Source organism: Orycteropus afer, unplaced genomic scaffold (genome assembly GCF_000298275.1).
Source record: "Orycteropus afer afer isolate SDZICR_OR568_19922 unplaced genomic scaffold, OryAfe1.0 scaffold00001, whole genome shotgun sequence".
NCBI lineage: Eukaryota > Metazoa > Chordata > Mammalia > Tubulidentata > Orycteropodidae > Orycteropus > Orycteropus afer.
This window is the reverse complement of record NW_006921588.1, coordinates 31,574,716-31,578,232: the sequence shown is the minus strand read 5'-3', so window position 1 is coordinate 31,578,232 and position 3,517 is coordinate 31,574,716. Positions and strand designations below refer to the sequence as shown.

General features: G+C 39.1%; 1 protein-coding gene across 1 annotated transcript in view; it reads left to right on the top strand.

Annotated features, from left to right (window-relative positions):
- The window catches only part of PPIG (peptidylprolyl isomerase G), a 79,383-nt gene that overhangs the window by 12,815 nt on the left and 63,051 nt on the right, over positions 1–3,517 (top strand). Inside the window, exons 3-4 of the mRNA XM_042781284.1 lie at positions 414–521; positions 3,140–3,191. Of these exons, the coding sequence (XP_042637218.1) occupies positions 414–521; positions 3,140–3,191 (160 nt within the window). The remainder of the gene's footprint in view (positions 1–413; positions 522–3,139; positions 3,192–3,517) is intronic.

Genomic DNA, 3,517 nt, shown 5'->3' with positions numbered 1-3,517 from the left:
GTAACCAACAAAGAAAATTTCCTCCAATAGATAAACCTTTCTTTAACTTTTACAATAACAGACTAATACAATATTTGTCCTTTTGTGATTGACTTATTTCACTCAGCATAATTTCCTCCAAGTTCATCCACGTTATGCAGTGTTTTGCAGATGCTACATTATTCTTTAGCAAGTTCTAACAGGATCTTATCTGAGATTGATTTATCCCCTCTCTATAAAAACAAGGGTGATTTGTAAATGAATTTTTTAAAAATTCCTAAGAAGAGTAAAAATTCTTTAGCTTGAAGAAGCATGTATAGCTCAAGAAGGTATTTTTCATAGGATAAAATTTTTCATCATTAATATTTTTGCTTTAATACTAATTCCTTGATTTACTTCCTACTAAATAACCTATTAAATTTTATTTTCTACAGGTGAAAAGGGTACAGGGAAATCAACTCAGAAGCCATTACATTATAAAAGTTGTCTTTTTCACAGAGTTGTCAAGGATTTCATGGTTCAAGGTGGTGACTTCAGTGAAGGTGAGAGTGATTTCAACAAAAGAAAACCATGTCTGTGTGTGTGTTTGTCCAGTAGCTCTCAGATCAGATCTGACTCATGGCAACCCCATGTGTGTCAGAGCCAGTGTTCACTGGCTGACTTTTCAGTAGTAGGTGGCCAGACCTTTCTTTGAAGTTCCTCTGGGTGAACTCAAACTTCCAGCCTTTTGGTTAGCAGTTGAGCATGTTAATTAACTTTTTGCACCCCTATTGAGTTGTTGTTGTTACGTGCCATCGTCTCCAACTCATAGCATTTCCTCCTTGGGTTTCTGAGGCAGTATCACTATGGAAGTAGATTGCCCAACCTTCTTTCCGAGGAGTGACTGGTGGGTTTGAACTGCCAGCCTTCTGGTTAGCAGTCAAGTGCCTTAGGTACTACGCCACCAGAGCTCTCTTTACACCCCTAAGGACTCCATATGTGTACTTTTGTGAATGTATTGTTGTAGTTAGGGGTTGTCAAGTCATACCTGACTCATAGTAACCCCCTGTATACAACAGAACGAAATATTCCTTTGTCCTGTGCTAGCCTTACAATCGTTGCTATCCGTGAGCCTATTGTTACAGCCACTGTGTTGTTATTCCACCTCTTTGAAGGTCTTCCTCTTCTTTCCAGATCTTTTACTTTACCAAGCATGATATCCTTCTCCCCTCCTGATTATATCACCAAAGTATGAAAGTGAACTTTGGCCAGTGTCACGTCTAAGGAACATTCCAGCTGTACTTCTTCCAAGATAGATCTGTTCATTCTGGCAGTCAATGGTATATTTGGTATTCTTCACCAATAACGTAATTCAAAGGTGTCAGTTCTTTGGTGGTCTTACTTATTCATCCAGCTTTCACATGTGTATGAGGCTGTTGAAAAGACAGTGACTTAGGTCAGATGCATTTTATCCTTCAAAGTGACATCTTTGTTCTTTAACACTTGAAAGAGGTCTTTTGCAGCAGATTTGCCCTGTCTAGTGCTTCTGATTTCTTGACTGCTTTGTCCATGAGCATTGGTTATGGATACAAGTAAATGAAATCCTGCACAACTTCAGTCTTTCCTCCATTTATCGTAATGTTGCTTGTTGGTCCAGTGGTAAGGATTTTTATTTTCTTTATGTTGAAGCGTAATCCATACTGAAGGCTGTACTCTTTGATCTTCATCAGTAAGTGCTTCAAGTCTTCTTTACTTCAGCAAGCAAAGTTGTGTCATCTGCATATTGCAGGTTATTAATGAGTCTTGCTCATTCTTATGCACGTACTTCTTCAGATAGTCCAGCTTCTTGGATTATATGTTCAGCATACAGGTTGAATACAACCCTCACACATACCTTTCCTGATTTTAAACCGTGCACTATTCCCTTGTTCTTTTCAAATGACTTCCACTTGGTCTGTATACAGGTTCCTCATGAACACAATTGAATTGTTCTGGAATTCCCATTCTTTGCAGTGTTATCCATAATTTGTTGTGCTCCACACAATCAGATGGCCTTTACATAATCAGAGAAACACAGGTAACCATCTGTGGTATTCTTTGCTTTCAGGCAAGATCCAGTTGACATCAGTAGGGATATCCCTTTTGTTTTCAGGAGCCAAGGTGGTGCAATTGTTTAATCATTTGGCTACAAACAGAAAGATTGGTGGTTCAAACTCACCATCTGTTCCACAGGCAAAAGATGAGGCAGTCTGCGTCTATAAAGATTTTCAGCCTTGGAAACTCTACCAGGCAGTCCTACTCTGTCTTGTAAAGTCACTATGTGTTGCAATCAACTCAACAAATATCATAATAAAGCAAGGCACACAGATTTTTTTGGTTTTCCAGTGCATGTCACAGTTATGTTTACATTATACTGTAGTCTATTAAGTGTGCAATAACATTACGGAAAAGTTTGAAATATTGTGAAAATTATCAAAATGTGGCACAGAGACACAAAGTGAGCCCCATGCTTTTGGAAAAATGGCACCAATAAGCTTGCTTGACACAGGGTTGAAAAACAGTATCTAAGAAACACAGTAAAATGAAATGTGCCTGTACAAACACATACATCATTAAATACCATAATTCGTAAATTTAGACAAGTCCTTAGAGACCCTAGTCTGGTTTTCTTACCTGTTTTACCATGTTTTTTGCATATAACAAACCCATGTAAATAATGCATTTTGTACATAGGAACTTAGTGCATGTAGGTTGCGCAGTTTGCGAAAACCATGTTGTTGTTGTTAGGTGCCATCGAGTTGGATCCAATTCATAGCAACCTCTCCTTGGGTTTCTGAGGCAGTATCACTACGGAAGTAGATTGCCCAGTCTTCCTCCTGAGGAGTGGCTGGTGGGTTTGAATTGGGAAAACCATATCACACTCAAAATATTTTTGTAAAAATATGGTAGTCTTGTTCAAGCAATTGGAAGTACTTACAAAAATATGCAAAAGAAAGTATAACAAAAAATGACTACTTTTAATACAGAATTTGTTTTAGAAATTTACTTCTAAATAAAAACAAAACACTACCAGGAAATCTGTGTATGTGTTTCATTTCGTTACAACTGGTAATCATTACTACTGTAGTTTCTACCTATTTCTTTTTTTTGTTGTGGAACTATTGAAAGTATAATTTTAAAGATACTTTAATTCCTGCTAAAAGCCCATATGGCAGTCAGCCCCAGGGTTACAGGTGAGGAGAGACAACTCAGGAACGCCCGAAGTAGCAAGCGGGAAGAGCAGGAGAAAGGGGATAAAAAGCCAGGAACCCGGACAGAAGAGCAGTCAGCCCCAGGGTTACAAGTGAGGAGAGGCAACTCAGGGACGCCTGAAGTAGCAAGGGAAGAGCAGGAGAAAGGGGATTAAAAGCCAGGAAGCCAGACAGAGGTACAGTCAGCCAGAGGGACCCAGTTGGGGGTGATACGAGAGGTCTCCAACAGCAAGACAAACTTGTCTGTCGGTTTGTCCTACTGTGGTGACATGTAGACTTGAGTTTTGAGGCTGAGCCTCTGGTGTTTA